At 39.9% G+C, this 14,357-nt stretch overlaps 1 protein-coding gene across 2 annotated transcripts in view; it reads right to left on the bottom strand.

Annotated features, from left to right (window-relative positions):
• Nucleotides 1–14,357, bottom strand: part of NHSL1 (NHS like 1) — a 236,640-nt gene that overhangs the window by 33,750 nt on the left and 188,533 nt on the right. For both annotated transcript variants that reach the window (XM_032651668.1, XM_032651670.1), the window contains exon 3: nt 640–767. In XM_032651668.1, the coding sequence (XP_032507559.1) occupies nt 640–767 (128 nt within the window). The remainder of the gene's footprint in view (nt 1–639; nt 768–14,357) is intronic.

Below are 14,357 nucleotides of genomic sequence, written 5' to 3'. Positions count from 1 at the left end.
CAACAAGAGAAAAGTGAGTTTTTAAAATTATAGGCTAGATCAATTTTGAAATAGCTGCTTTTCCTATTATAATAAAAGACCTTCTTTGTATAGATCTTCCTCAACTTATGATGGGGGTTTGTCAGATAAGCCCACCGTAAGTTGAAAACAAACGTCAAAATGTATATAATTCACTAACCTACCGAACACTGCAGCTTAGCCCAGCCTACCTTAAACATGCCCAGAACACTTAACATTAGCCTACTGTTAGGGCAAATCATCTAATGCAAAGTCTATTGTATAATAAAGTGTTTAATATCTCATGTAAGTTATTGAATATTGTACTGAAATCAATACACTGTTTATGTCCCTTTAATGAATTCCTTGGGTCCTGAACTTACCTTTTTTGGACTAATTTTAGACTTACAGAAAAGTTGTAAAGATAGTATGGAGAATTCCTTGTGTACCCTTCACCCAGTTTCCCCTAATATCGACATATTACATAATCATGGTACATTTGCCAAAACCAAGAAATTAACGTGGGATAATACTATTAACTAAAAAACAGACTTATTCTGATTTCACCAGTTTTTCCAACTTACGTCCTTTTTCTCTTCTGCGATCCAGTCCAGGATCCTCTGTTGCATTTAGAAGCCTTACCTTTGGATCTGGTTCTTCATCCTCGTCTTGATAATCATCGCAGAATGGACTGGAGTTGGCTGCAAAGGTGGGTCCCTGGGAGTAGTACTGAGAACTCCGGTAGCCATCCTGCCGCAGCTTATCACATTCTGCAGGGGTACAGGCCGGGGAGGGGAGAAAGGGCTTTAAGAACCAGGATTAGTTTAATCCTCCTTACTTACCTTTCCTAGTAATATTTCTCTACGCATAACACAATTTCAAAATAATGACAATATTAATAATAAAAATTATGGTAAAAAGAACTACGAATTAGTAAAGCAGTTGCCACACTCTACGTACCACGTTAATACACTTCAAAGGGATTACCTTTACACCTCACAACAACCCTCTGACTCAACTTTAGGGTAATTAAATCACTTGTTGTGTAATGTTATGCAAGTAAGCAGCGGACTCAGAATTTGAACCCAAGGTCTTACTTACCATAATCTTTTTCCAGTTTTATTGAAGTATAGTTGATTTACAATGTTGTGTTAATTTCTGCTATACAGCAAAGTGACTCAGTTATACATATACATATTCTTTTTCTTATTCTTTTCCATTATGGTTTATCACCAGGTACTGACTATAGTTCCCTGTGCTATACAGTGGGACCTGGTTGTTTATCCATCCTATACATGATAGTATGCATCTACTAATCTCAAATTCCAATCCTTCCCTCCCCCACTCCCCTCCCCCTTGGCAACCACAAGTCTGTTCTCTATGTCTGTGAGTCTGTTTCTGTTTCGTAGATATGTTCATTTGTGTGGTATTTTAGATTCCACATATGAGTGATATGTGATGTTTGTCTTTCTCTGACTGACTTGCTTCACTTACTATGATAATCTCTAGGTCCATCCATGTTGCTGCAAATGGCATTATTTCATTCTTTTTTATGGCTGAGTAATATTCTGTTGTATATACATACCACATCTTCTTTAACCATTCATCTGTCGATGGACATTTAGGTTGCTTTCATGTCTTGGTTATTATAAATTATGCTGCTATGAATATAGGGGTGCATGTATCCTTTTGAATTAGAGTTTTGTCTGGGTATATGCCCAGGAGTGGGATTGCTGGATCATATGGCAACCCTATTTTTAGTTCTTTGAGGAATCTCCATACTGGTTTCCATACTTACTATAATTTTTGACATGAAACAATTGATTAAGTAATTCCACATCAAAAAACACAAGCAGGGCTTCCCTGGTGGCGCAGTGGTTAAGAGTCCGCCTGCCAATGCAGGGGACGTGGGTTCGTGCCCCAGTCTGGGAAGATCCCACATGCCACGGAGCGGCTGGGCCCATGAGCCATGGCCGCTGAGCCTGCGTGTCCGGAGCCTGTGCTCTGCAATGGGAGAGGCTGCAACAGTGAGAGGCCCACGTACTGCAAAAAAAAAAAAAAACACAAGCAATTCTCATGCTAGGCTTGTTTTCTAGACTGATTAGCTGGAAGTGACAAGAGAAATCATGGATTATAATGCTCTCATTTTGTTTTTACTTCTCAATTTAACTTTGATGCTAAACAGCCTATAATCACTGTGCAGAATTCAGTTAGTACAAGCTGGCTGGCAGTCTGAGATGTCTTCCAGTCCACGGAGGAATGCCTGGCACCACTGAGTGGAAGGTAAGTAGCAGCCCTGGATCGCAGAGGGACTAGGACCACTGGCTGCTCAGAGATTATAGAGATTCTCTTCAAGGAGCAACAAACCATTGCACTGATAACTCCCATTGGTGGGGGTGAGCACAGAATGAAGAGTTCTAATGGCTTTTCAAAGCCCCAGGAGCTCTCCTATTACCCAAATACCTCAGAGGAGCATTTGTCTTGCAAAAGGATTCCCCACAGGGTTCCTTTAAATACCCAGCTTGGTAAAGGAAGGTGACGTGTTTGGTTTTGGACAAGTTTCCTCTCTGCACAGCTTTACAAAACCATGCGCCTAATGGCACAGAACTAAAGTAGGGCATCTTCAGAGTTCCCTTCTAACACTAGGAGCTAAGCTTCTTCTTCAAAGAGGAGATTAATAGTTGCTTTAGTGGAGAGATAAAAATTCTGCAACTGGAGAATAAAAAAATCCTCACTCTCCTGTGCTATCTACCTCACAGTGGGAGTGGAGAACCAAACCAAAACTATAAATCAGATTTTTTAAAAGTCCCATGGAAATAGTCACGAGGCTCTTTTAGAATGCCAAACTAACTTAAAAATTAATGATTTAATAATATAATTATCATAAGAGAGCTAAACCCTACTACTTCAGTTACTTATGGGCTGAACAGTGTGTGGGCTGGCAACCACTGTTAATACTGAGTAAAACAGAAAATTAAAAAAAAAAAATTTCGGAAACTTCCAGAACACACTTTTAAAAATGAGGATTTACTAACCCTAACCCTTTTCAGTGAGAAATACTTTCACATTTTCTCCAATATTTGACAATCTCTCTGCAAAAGTAGATAGTACAACCAGACTCTATGCTCTCGTTCTACAGCGATGTTACCTGGAGCATGACAGCTAGTTTTCAAACGGTGTTCTGTGCAGAGTTCTGGGATTCTGTAAATATTTGATTTTATTTTTTTATCTTAAAGCTAAGATAAAAAATTATAGCTCCATAGTTCTACATGTCATTAACTTGTATTGCTAAATTAACTTTTCTGTAGTCCTATAAAACTGAAGTCGCCTAAGGATTCAGGGTGAATGAACCTTGTCAAACAAACCAATAAAACCTATTACCACTGGCAGCTACTTATCACGTAATTCAGTGCTTTCAAATAGTTGCCAAACAAATCAAAATACAAAGTGAAGGCCAAGGGCCTCTTCAACTAAGTCCTTTCCCTGTTCAAAATAATCCTTTCTCCCCTCATCCACTGACCTTATGCAAAGTACAAGTCTCAAATTATAGAAGTTTATAATATTAAAAAAATCTGTTTCACGTACCAGGTACCGTGTAAGAATGTATTTGAAAAAGATTCCTCTGCAAGGGACTGCTAGGCTAGATCATGTCTAAAGGTGATATTAGTTCTGATATTCTTGGCAATAATATTAAAAATAAGCAAAGCGCTATCATCAAAAAGACAAGAAATAACAAGTGTTGGCAAGGATGTGGAGAAAAAGGAACCCCTGTGCACTGTTGGTGGGAATGTAAACTGGTGCAGCCACTATGGAAAACAGTATGGAGGTTCCTCAGAAAATTGAAAATAGAACTATCATACGATCCAGCAATTCCACTTCTAGGTATTTACCTGAAGAAAACAAAAACACTAATTCAAGAAGACATATGTACTCCAATATTCACACAAACATACAGAGGACTATTACTCAGCCATAAAAAAGAACGAAATCTTGCCATTTGCAACAGCATGGATGGACCTAGAGGGTATTATGCTAAGTGAAATAAGTCAGACAGAGAAAGACAAATACTGTATGATTTCACTTATATGTGGAATCTAAAAAACAAAACAAACCAGAAACAGACTTATAGATACAGGGAGCAAGTGGATGGCTGCCAGAGGGGAGGGAGGTGGGGTTGGGCAAAATAGGTGAAGGGGATTAAGATGTACAAACTTCCAGTTATAGGGCTTCCCTGGTGGCGCAGTGGTTGAGAGTCTGCCTGCCAATGCAGGGGACACGGATTCGTGACCCGGTCCAGGAAGATCCCATGTGGGATCCCTAGGCCCGTGAGCCATGGCCGCTGAGCCTGCGCGTCCGGAGCCTGTGCTCCGCAATGGGAGAGGCCACAACAGTGAGAGGCCCACATACCACAAAAACAAAACAAAACAAAACAAAAAAAAACCCTTCCAGTTATAAAATAAATAAGTCACAGGGATATAATATACAGTATAAGGAATACAGTCAACAATACTGTAATAATTTTGTATGGTGACTTATTAGGATTGTTTTATAACGTATTTAAATATCGAATCTGTATGTTGTACGCCTGAAACTATATTGTACAAGTTATACTCCAATTAAAATTTTTTAATTAAAAAGAAATTTAAAGTAGCCTAATAACTCGATACCCATTGAATCTTAAAAGACCAAAATATCGTAAAATTATTATCCATAAGTTAAAAGCATGAAAGGCTGACAATTATTAGTATTTCCAATGTGTGTCACCTTTTAAGCCTAGTTTAAAAGATAATGCCCTTTTTCCCCCCAAGATTAAGTTTATGTCACAAAAATACTTAAATAGTAGTATAACAAACAGTAGCATATATCAAATGAACACGATGCTGGTCTAAGATTAAATTAGGCCATATAGGGACTTCCCTGGTGGTGCAGTGGTTAAGAATCTACCTGCCAATGCAGGGGACACAGGTTCGATCCCTGGTCCAGGAAGATCCCACATGCCGTGGAGCAACTAAATCTGTGTGCCACAACTACTGAGCCTGTGCTCTAGAGCCCGTGAGTCACAACTACTGAGCCCGCACGCCTACAGCCCGTGCTCTGCAACAAGAGAAGCCACCGCAATGAGAAGCCTGCGCACTGCAATGAAGAGCAGCCCCCACTCGCCGCAACTAGAGAAAGCCCGCGCGCAACGGCGAAGACCCAACACAGACAAAAAAAAAAAAAAAAAAAAGTCCATATAAATTTATGGCAGATGACCAATTTTTTATACCCTTATCAGATTTCTGCAATCTAGTAAACTCATCAAATTCCATTGCCATTTATCTTATTCCAACTCTACGGGAAATCTAGGAAAATTTCCTCCTGTCAAGTTGCAATGGCTCTCAGTTTCTAAACCATGGCTTTGTTCATTAAAAACTGAGTTTATTGTCTGTGGAGTGAGATGTAAGTGAGTACTAGCCATCATGAATAAACAAAGACTTTTCAAACACTGAACTGATGGTAAGAGCAAGGCAAAGCATAATTTAAAGCCAGGTTATGCCAGTAACCACAGGAGGGAAACACGATACTAAATGTAACAGAAGCTGTCTTTAACACATACGTCTCTTGCAACAGAAATTAAGAGTAAAACCGTGCTATTGTTCTCACAGTACTACTTGGATAAAGGTGTCACTGTTTATTGTGTCCTCTGGTTTCCCAGCCACAAATTTCTTCCTCCTTCCTTTCATGTCAAACTATTTTCTTTAGCGCAAGAACAATGGACGAACACCTTGGTAGACCAAAGTTTTTAATATAGAAGCAAAAAATACTGTCATAGGATTAGATGGTTACCTAAACATCTTGTGAATTTAATACTATTCTGTCCTCCAAACCTTCACATATTAAACTATTCTTTAGACTTTCTGTTTTAATATTTTATATATGCTGAGAGAGTCTGCTGCAAGAAGATTTAGAGTTATCTTCAAAATCACTTTCTCTACTGGAAATCCTTGATGAATTCCCGCTCTCTTTGTTTTGCTCCTAAATGTATTGAATTAGTGACAATGAGCTGGAATATACAGCAGTCACAGACAGTTCCAAAATCCCAGTGGCTTAATACAACAAGAAGATTCTTTCCTGCATGTTCTCCTGGTCTAGGCAGAGCTACTGGGGGCTCTGCTCACCACAGTCACGCAGGGACCAGGCCGAGGGAAGGTCCTTCTCAGCTTGTTCTTGGACCATCACGCAGCAGCGCTGGGAGAATGTGTGTTTCACACTGGCTCTGGGAACTTCTGCCAGAAATAACCAGAGTTTACTTCCGTTCCTATTTCTTTGGACACAACAAGCCACATACACAGCCATACCTAACTTCAGAGGGGACAAGGAGGGGCCACCCTACCTCATAAGCAAGGGGGAGAATGAGACTATCCCACACCAGCTTTAATGACTCCTCCAAAAAGAGGGACAACACTGAATCTATGATTTTCCAGATTCTTGTCACCCATTCTCCCAACACTTACTAAGTGTTTATTTCCAATCCTTCCCGAATGAGACTGAGAGGCTTTCGATGTGGAATCTGCGATGAAAAGCTACCCTGCTGTGTTTCAGTAACAAGGCGTTGACCTTCGGGAGGGACTCTATGGGGAAGCCGCTGAGTGTCTGGAATCCAGGACAAACCAGGCACCACTCACCACCTGTGAGACCTGGGGGACAGCATTTTAACCTTCTGGAAACTCAGATCCCACCTCTAGCGCTGTCACAGTACTTCTTCTGGGAAGCTATCATGAGAATCAGTCAACAAATATTTCCAAGTACTTTGCTCTTTAAGGTGAGAGACTAGGTCAGGGTGTGTCAGGACTTTGCACAGAACCCTCCACCTGGCGGGTGCTCAAAAAACAGTCACTGCTGTCAGCATTTACCACATAAACCATAACTACCTCAAACTCTCCCACTTCTATTTTTTTTTCTTTTATTTATTTATTTTGCAGTACATGGGCCTCTCACTGTTGCGGCCTCTCCCGTTGCGGAGCACGCGCTCCGGACGCGCAGGCTCAGCGGCCATGGCTCACGGGCCCAGCCGCTCCGCGGCATGTGGGATCTTCCCGGACCGGGGCATGAACCCGTGTCCCCTGCATCGGCAGGCGTACTCTCAACCACTGCGCCACCAGGGAAGCCCCAAACTCTCCCACTTTCAAAAGTCAGTAAGCAATTCCATAACAAGACCTGCTTGGCTACACAGTTGTTTTTTTCTTTTTTAATAAATTTATTTATTTTATTTATTTTTGGCTGCGTTGGGTCTTTGTTGCTGCATATGGGCTTTCTCTAGTTGTGGTGAGCAGGGGCTACTCTTCGTAGCGGTGCGCGGGCTTCTCATTGTGGTGCCTTCTCTTGTTGCGGAGCACGGGCTCTAGGCACGTGGGCTTCAGTAGTTGTGGCACGTGGGCTCAGTAGTTGTGGCTCGCGGGCTCCAGAGCACAGGCTCAGCAGTTGTGGCGCACAGGCTTAGTTGCTCCGCGGCGTGTGGGACTTCCCCAACCAGGGCTCGAACCCGTGTCCCCTGCATTGGCAGGCAGATTCTTAACCACTGTGCCACCAGGGGAGCCCTACACAGTTCTTTAAGATTCTACACTTTGACCAAGCTGTTGGCTACGTCTTTACCAAAACATCAGGAGGTTGTATTGCTTTTCCCAAGTCAGTATGACACTCATACGGGGATTCTCTTACTGTCAATGGCCTGAACATTTATTTCTAACCCCTCTCAATCCAAAAAAGAGCACAAATATTTGAATTAATCTAACTACAAAATTTACAAACCTAATCAGTTTCATGTAAGACAAAGCCTTATACTTAGGGGCATTTTTACACTGAAAGAGTATCAGCCAGGTGCTTGGTAAATGTATTTGATATATTGTAACTACCAAAGCAAGGAGAGAAAAGGATCAAGGTTCTCTGATCTGAAAGTATGTGTGCCGGGTTGAACTGTGTCCCTAGAAGAGATATGCTGAAGTTCTAACCCTTGGTACCCGTGAATGTGACTTCACTTGGAAATAGTCTTTCCAGATGTAAGCATGTTAAAATGAGATCACTAGAGTGGGTCCTAATCCAATATGACTGGTGTTTATGAGAAGAGGAAAAAGAGACACCAGGAACATTTGGAGACACACTGACACAGAGGGAAGACAGCCTTGCGAAGACAGAGGCAGAGACTGGAGTTATGCTGCCGTAAGTCAAAGAGCATGTGGGATCACCAGAAACTGGAAGAGGGCAAGGAGGGATTCTCCACTAGAGGTTGAAGGGAGCATGGCCCTGCCAACACCTTGAGTTTGGACTTATAGGCTCCAGAACTGTAAGACAATAAAGTTCTACTGTTTTTGTTTTTGCTTTTAGTTCTACTGTGTTAAGCCACCCAGTTTGTGGTACTTTGTCATCGCAGCCCTAGGAAATTAACCCAGTGTGGAACCAGTAGATGCTAAGACGTGAAAGACGTTCATAAGGATCTTCAAAGAAATGGCACAGGGGTGCCTTTGGCAGAAATCTTAGAGCATGATGGAAAAGAAACTGTGACAGGAATTGGGCATCTGGAGATGCCCGTTTGGCTACTGAAGAGGTGTGCAACTCTGGGCAAGAAACATCTGTTAGCTTCAGGCCCAATCTCTAAGGTCCCAAGAAAAGTTACCCTTTGTAGTAGGAAAAGGCGAGATGTAAAAACAACTCTCAGGAGACATATTAACTACTGCGTATTAATAATATTGACTTTGATTGAGGGCTGCCTATGAACAAGCCATTGCTCTAAGCACTTCACATACAGTAAATCATTTACTCTGCACAATGAGCCTAAGAGATGGGGATAATAATTATCCATATTTTACGTATGAAAACCTTGAGACCCAAAAAGAAACTTGCTCCAATTGGTGGAGCCAACATTAGAATCCAGGTATTCTGGCCCCAAAGCTGGTGCTCTTTCCTGCTTATGACGAGAAATTACCCTCCTTCACCTCTCTGTACCACCCTTAGTTATGTATAAAATAACATTAGCCTTTATCTAGCAAATCGGTACATTCACTTTTGGGTTTTAGTTTCCTTAAACTCTTTCTAAGAAAGAAAAGATGTTAAACTAGTTTTATTATAGTTTTTCCCCTATACTTACATTCCCATAACAACAAGAACTAAAATATGAGTACAAAATGAAATAGGTAAATGTTCATCTAAAAGGATGTTGGTATTTAAGGTCTACTAAAATTAAGATTAGAGATGGACTCTTAACTTCTCCTCAAAGGGAAAGCAGGTCTGTAGGTGAAAACACTGCATATCTCAAATGGGTAATGAAAAGATTAGCAGACTCAGAATTTTAAGAAGAAAATCTTTTGATCCCTTCTGGAAGTTATTTTATAAATTCTTCAATTTATATTAATTATACATATTAATATATAATGTATATTACCATCATCAGTTCCCAAACCCTCTTATAGACGATGGCATCCAGGGTCTACTGGCTGGCAGTGGCAGCCGCCATGCTTACAGGGAACCCAAGTCACTGTGCTACTACAAGACAGCTCAATCAAAATCCTTTGAGGTTTACTTCAAATCCCCGTTTCCACAAAGTCTTCCCTAGTTACTACAACGTTCCATGCGAGCTTGAACTCTTCAATATTATAAACCATATCACATACTTCCTTAGATCCTCTGCTGTGCCAGGTTCAATTGGTGTTTTTAACGAAAGAATAGCAAAGAAAAGGAGTAAGGAGGTAGAGTAGCAATTACTTCCAAAAAGGCAGGATCGAAGCTGGAAGAAGTCATTAACCCTTAAGACAATTCTCTTTTCTCGGTTCCTCATGTATACTCCAGAGGAAAGCATCCCCATGCCACGTTTATCTGTCAAGTCATAAATGTTTATGAATCATCTACTACCTGCCAAGTGCTGTTACAGGCACAGGAGATTCCACAGTGAACAGAACAAACAAAAATTCCTGTCTTCATAGAGCTTATGCTCTAAGAGGTCACAGACAACAAACAGTAAAAAGAAATCAACTACATAATATGTAAGAAGGTCCTAAGTGCTAAGAGAAAAATAAAGCAGGGAAGGGCACAGGGAGTGGTATTGAAGCAGGGCTACCTGAGTGGTGACATCTGAGTGAAGAAAGTGGGTTCCATCACCCTAAGAAAGAGCTGGAGGGAAGAGTGATCTGGGCTGGGTGAAGAGGAAGGACAATAGGAGATGGTTAGACAGGTAAAGGGGGAGCAGGTTACATAGGGCCTTGGAGGTTCCTGTAAGGACTCTGGCTGTCACCACGAGGCCGGAGGGTAGCCTCTGGAGACTACCAACAGAGGAGTGACATGATCTCACCTGTATTTACCACCTTCCTCCAGATGCTATGACTCAGCTAACAGTACTCAAATACATAAATTCCAACTAAACCACAATAAGAGCCTGAACGTTACCTGTATGAGGAAAAGTAAATCACCTAGTGATGCTAGTAAAAGCACACTGGCATTTTTACCATTGATTTGTATAATTTGTCATAATTTTTCCATATTTATAATTCCATAAGAGACAATTATAAGTGAAAATTTTCATGAACTTATTATAAAGACTTTGAAGTATACTCTGAGAGAACAAAGTTTTTAACTTAAATGGTTACTAAATTCTGACTTACTTAAACGAAAGACAGAAGGAAAAGGAGGAGATGGAGAAAGAGAAATTGAATGCAAGGTGGGAAGAAAAAGGGATTTGTCGTTTATCCCCCAAGGAAATGATGTGGTAAGATGAGTGGACGCTAAAAGGGAAACAAGTGAGGTTTGCTGAACGTTAGCTTGTCTGAGTAAGAAGAGAAAGCAATGATAAAGGAAGTATTTAAAATGAGCAGCACTGTTGTCCTTAAAAAACTAAAACTAGAGTTACCATATGATCCAGCAATCCCACCCCTGGGCATATATCTGGAGAAAACTCCAATTCGAAAAGATAGACGCAGTGTTCATAGCAGCACTATTTACAATAGCCAAGACATGGAAGCAACCTAAATGTCCATCGACAGATGAATGGATAAAGAAGATGTGGTATATATACATAATGGACTATTACTTAGCCATAAAAAACGATGAAATAATACCATTTGCAGCAACATGGATGGACCTAGAGATTATCCTACTAAGTGAAGTCAGTCAGTCAGAGAAAGACAAATATCACATGATATCACTTACATATGGAATATAAAAACAATGATACAAATGAATGTATTTACAAAACAGAAATAGACTCACAGACATAGAAAACAAACTTATTGTTACCAAAGGGGATAGCAGGGGAGATAGCAGGGGTAGGGGAGAGAGATAAATTAGGAATTTGGGATTAACATATACACACCACTAAATATAAAATAGGTGAACCACAAGGACCGACTGTATAGCACAGGGAACTATATTCACTATCTTGTAATAACCTATAATGGAAAAGAATCTGAAAAAGCATATATATATATATATATATATATATACACACACACACACACACACACACACATATGTACAACTGAATCACTTTGCTGCACACTTGAAACTAACACAATATTGTAAATTAATTATACTTAAAAAAAAAAGGAAACAAGCACTGCTGCATTTTAAAAGCCAAAAGGACTAGTTAAGAAAGATTATTTTGTCATTTTTCAGGTTATATGTATAGTGGTGGTGTATACGAGCATGAACTGCTAGGAAAGTGCTGAAACATTCAGGTCAAAAGCACAATGTTGGTATTTTACAACAGAACAGCATTTAGATGTACCATACTTTAAAATCTAAATGTGGTTTCTTTTTAACAGATTAAATCTTTCATAATCCTCCTCCTATAATTCAAGGTCATTAACAATTGGGAGGACTCCAGTTCCAAAGTTAATTATAAATAGTGGTCGTGACGCACTGCTTCAGTGAGAATGTTCTGTGATGAACCACAGTCTAAAACACTCTTTTTTTCAGATCACTGATTTTTAAAGCCATTACTCCTGATGACACTTAATAAATGCGTTATTTTCTAAACTGAAAGCCCCTGGCCATCATGTTGATTTGTGTGTAAAATATTTCTGTGGGAATTGAAGGAAAGCAGATATTATACCTGTCTTATGGATTATAAAATGCAAGTGTTTTAAGTTTCTGGTAGATCCAGGTTTCCAAACTTCTATCCCAGTTATTTATCCATCAGATTATCAATGACAGGGTCAAACGCCAGTTCTATTACATATCTTTGTCCGGTACCAGAGAACTGAGAACACAGAAGACTACAAACATATATTTAGAAGAAAATCAATAATCAATCCCAGTCCAACAGCTGTATCAGATCTTATATAGCTAAAGATTCTAGTTCGAGCTTTCAAGTAATAAGCATGTAGGAAAAATTTACTGCACTCAAATATTATGCTCTGTAAACATTAGGGAACTTATTTTCTTAATGAAAATCAAACCAAAATGTATTTTAAAATAGAAGGGATCTGCCTTCCAGTACCTTAATTTATTGGGTTTGGCGATCCTGAGCAAGAGAAAGAAATCATACTGATACTGTAGTTCAGATTCTGCCTTGCCAGTCATGTATATTGGATTTTCCAAGATTACATTTGGACTTTCCATAGATTCTTTTCCTCAGAACAGCTGTACTTCAATTTATTGAAATCGTCTTTAAGAATCAACAAATTAGAACATAATTAAGAGACTATAAATGGTCAAATGTTTTTAAGTTATTCAGTTAATTGTAGCATATCAAGTGAGTTGAAAAGCTATGTTAAATCTAAAGACACCATGGACTTAATATAGATATTTTCAATGGATATTGTCCTAGATAATTTGACAGCAATTTAAAATAATAGATTCCAAATAAATATGCCTTTTTGGTTTACTATTACACTAATGATTCATTCTTTTCTGCCCTCTCCGCTTAAGAGTTTGTATTGATATGAAGTTATACAGCAATACTTACAATGATATAAAAGCATATTATTATCTGTGAAGTATTATATCCAAATTTATCTTCCAAAAACTGCATATCTGAGTCCATAAGACAACTTTTTTATAATCGTCACGTCAAAGATACTTTGCATCCAAAGTACGATAAAATAAAAAAGGAGAAAATATATGGCTTTAATGATTGAGCCCAAGTCTCCCTAAAAGTTCTGAAATATCTCCTCTCTTAATGGTGCATATGAGACAAAATGTTCCAGGTGTTAGAGTATACTTTAACTGCAGGTAAGAAAGAGACGGCCAATCAGAAAATATACCAACAATCACCCACGTGTCAAGGAGAAGGAAGCGTCCTGGAAGGAGATGAATCAGTTTGTTCAAGTAACCTTCTGCTAACAGCCAGGGAGATGAATGGCGACAGCCAAGGGCTCAAACTCCGACAGTCAACAGCTCTGTGTTCGAACCCTAGCTTGCGATGAGCTAGTGAAACTGAAGGGGTACAACTTTCAAGGTGTTTACGATTTAGGTGACTGATTAAACAAGTTCACATGACAATTTATGGAGCACTGGTTCTCCCAGTTAAGGTGCATCAGGATCCCCTGGGGGCTTGTTAACCACTTGGCTGACCAGTGGTGGGTCCCAGAGTGTCTGATTCAGTGGGTCTGGAGTGGGGCCCGAGAACTTGCATTTCTAATAAGTTCCCAGGTGATGTTCCTACTGCTGGCCTGGGAGCCACAGGAGGAGAAAACTGTTTCAGAGGAAGGTAAAGTAGCCACAGAGAAGGAGAAACAATATTAAAGGTGCTTGATGTGAAATCCATTCAACCATTTGGGGTAGGTGTGACATAAAAGGAAAAGTCTTCCACTTAGAGGAGAGGCTCCCGAAGAAGGAAGCAGGATTTTCATAGTTTAAGATTTCCTACATATTCTAGGTGAGAAATGATAAAAGGCCCGAGGGGAAAAGAGAGTTAATCTGTTGCTTTTATTATGTCACAGATGATCCACACTCACCAACAGAATAACTTGAGAGGAAAACAGGAAACAAAGGACAAAGAAGAATTTAACAGATCACTGCAGGAGGAGGAGAAATGCTATATCTGGTATTTACTTTCGGTTCCTAAGGAATACTGTTGTGTTTCAGAAAAAGCTTTAATTTTGTTCCTGTAGAAGTACTTTACAGGTCAAGATTCCCTTAAACCGCTTGAAGAGGTCTTGTTATTTTAACGTACCGCTTCAGCTCGGCTTTAAACAAAGCTTCCCGATTCAGGCTGCTTCCGCCTCTCCCTTGATTACAGTGGTATCTCCGCCCAGTGTCCTGCATCACCCCGATCCCTTTACTGCAAACTTTTAACACAGAACCAGATTTAACCATTTAAAAATGATGAGTCAGATTATGTCACTCCTGAGCTCAAACCTCTCCAATGGCTTCCCAGGCCCTGAAAGTAAAAG

This window comes from Phocoena sinus, chromosome 12 (assembly GCF_008692025.1).
Source record: "Phocoena sinus isolate mPhoSin1 chromosome 12, mPhoSin1.pri, whole genome shotgun sequence".
NCBI lineage: Eukaryota > Metazoa > Chordata > Mammalia > Artiodactyla > Phocoenidae > Phocoena > Phocoena sinus.
This window is presented reverse-complemented; position numbering and strand designations above follow the sequence as displayed.